General features: G+C 46.5%; 1 protein-coding gene across 1 annotated transcript; it reads left to right on the forward strand.

The window, feature by feature from the left end:
* Nucleotides 1-25: 25 nt before the first annotated feature.
* On the forward strand, nt 26-721 carry BDQ94DRAFT_176478 (PDZ-like domain-containing protein; the record flags this gene model as incomplete). The annotated part of the gene is made up of 3 exons (XM_026772702.1): nt 26-223; nt 285-482; nt 548-721. The coding sequence occupies 3 exons, from the start codon at nt 26-28 to the stop codon at nt 719-721; spliced, it is 570 nt and encodes a 189-aa protein (XP_026619332.1).
* Between the last annotated feature and the right edge of the window lie 411 nt (nt 722-1,132).

Genomic DNA, 1,132 nt, shown 5'->3' on the forward strand with positions numbered 1-1,132 from the left:
CACCCGCGTCTCGGAGTTGGATATCATGTACGAGAAGGATATGCTGCAAGCCCTGATTGTCCGAAATGGTCAAGAAATGCGTATTCAGGTGCCGACTGTCCCAACAGAGGACCTAGAGACTGACCATGTGGTCGTGTTCTGTGGTGCTGTGTTGCAGAAACCGCACCATGCGGTCCGTCAGCAGATTTCCAAGCTGCACAGCGAAGTCTACGTCAGCGCAAGAGTATGCCCTCTCCCCCTTTACCACTGCTATCTAAGTCACTAATCACCCATCCATTCTACAGAGTCGCGGATCCCCCTCCTACCAATACGGCTTGGCCCCAACCAACTTCATTACCGCCGTAAACGGCATCCCAACCCCTAACCTGGACCGCTTCTCCGAAGAAGTGAACAAAATCCCCGACAATACATATTTCCGCCTACGGGCGGTGACCTTCGATAATGTGCCGTGGGTAGTGACCATGAAGAAGAACGATTATTACGTATGCCAACATCCCCCAAAATCATATACTTCTTATAAACGTGCAGAACTAACATTAATCTTTAGTTCCCCATGTCCGAGTATATCAAAGACCAGTCCCAGCCCCCCGGCTGGCGGACAGTGTCTCACGACAAGGATAAATATAAAGACGGCATTGCGCCGGATGCTGCGAACTTGAACCCGGATGCTATGGACGAGGGGTTTGACGGTGTCAGTGATATTGAGCCGGATTTCGAGTGATTGGAGGCCGACTCTATAGTACTTCGTGATGAGCATGACTGTGTTAAATGTGTATAGCAGACATGGCTTGGAAAAGTAGCAAGTGAAAAATGGGAAAATGATAGATACAAAACGATAGAAACCAGTAGCTTTGCGTATACGAAGTCGTAGACGGATGGTATCATTCTGGGCGAATACTCGGTATGAAGTGTCTACTCTGCTAAGATCTCATTAGAGTTAAGTCTCTGGTATGTTGAGTATTTGTCCCATAACATGCATTTACTATCATGTACCCCGTATATACACAGTGTATTACTTGACAATCTAGGTCTGAGTGAATGGAGAATCAAATGACATACAGGGGAAAAAAGAAGATATCCTTATGAAAAGAACACAATTTCAGAATCAAGTTGGACCAGACTAATTGTACAG

Source organism: Aspergillus welwitschiae (genome assembly GCF_003344945.1).
Source record: "Aspergillus welwitschiae strain CBS 139.54b unplaced genomic scaffold BDQ94scaffold_145, whole genome shotgun sequence".
NCBI classification, from domain to species: Eukaryota; Fungi; Ascomycota; class Eurotiomycetes; order Eurotiales; family Aspergillaceae; genus Aspergillus; species Aspergillus welwitschiae.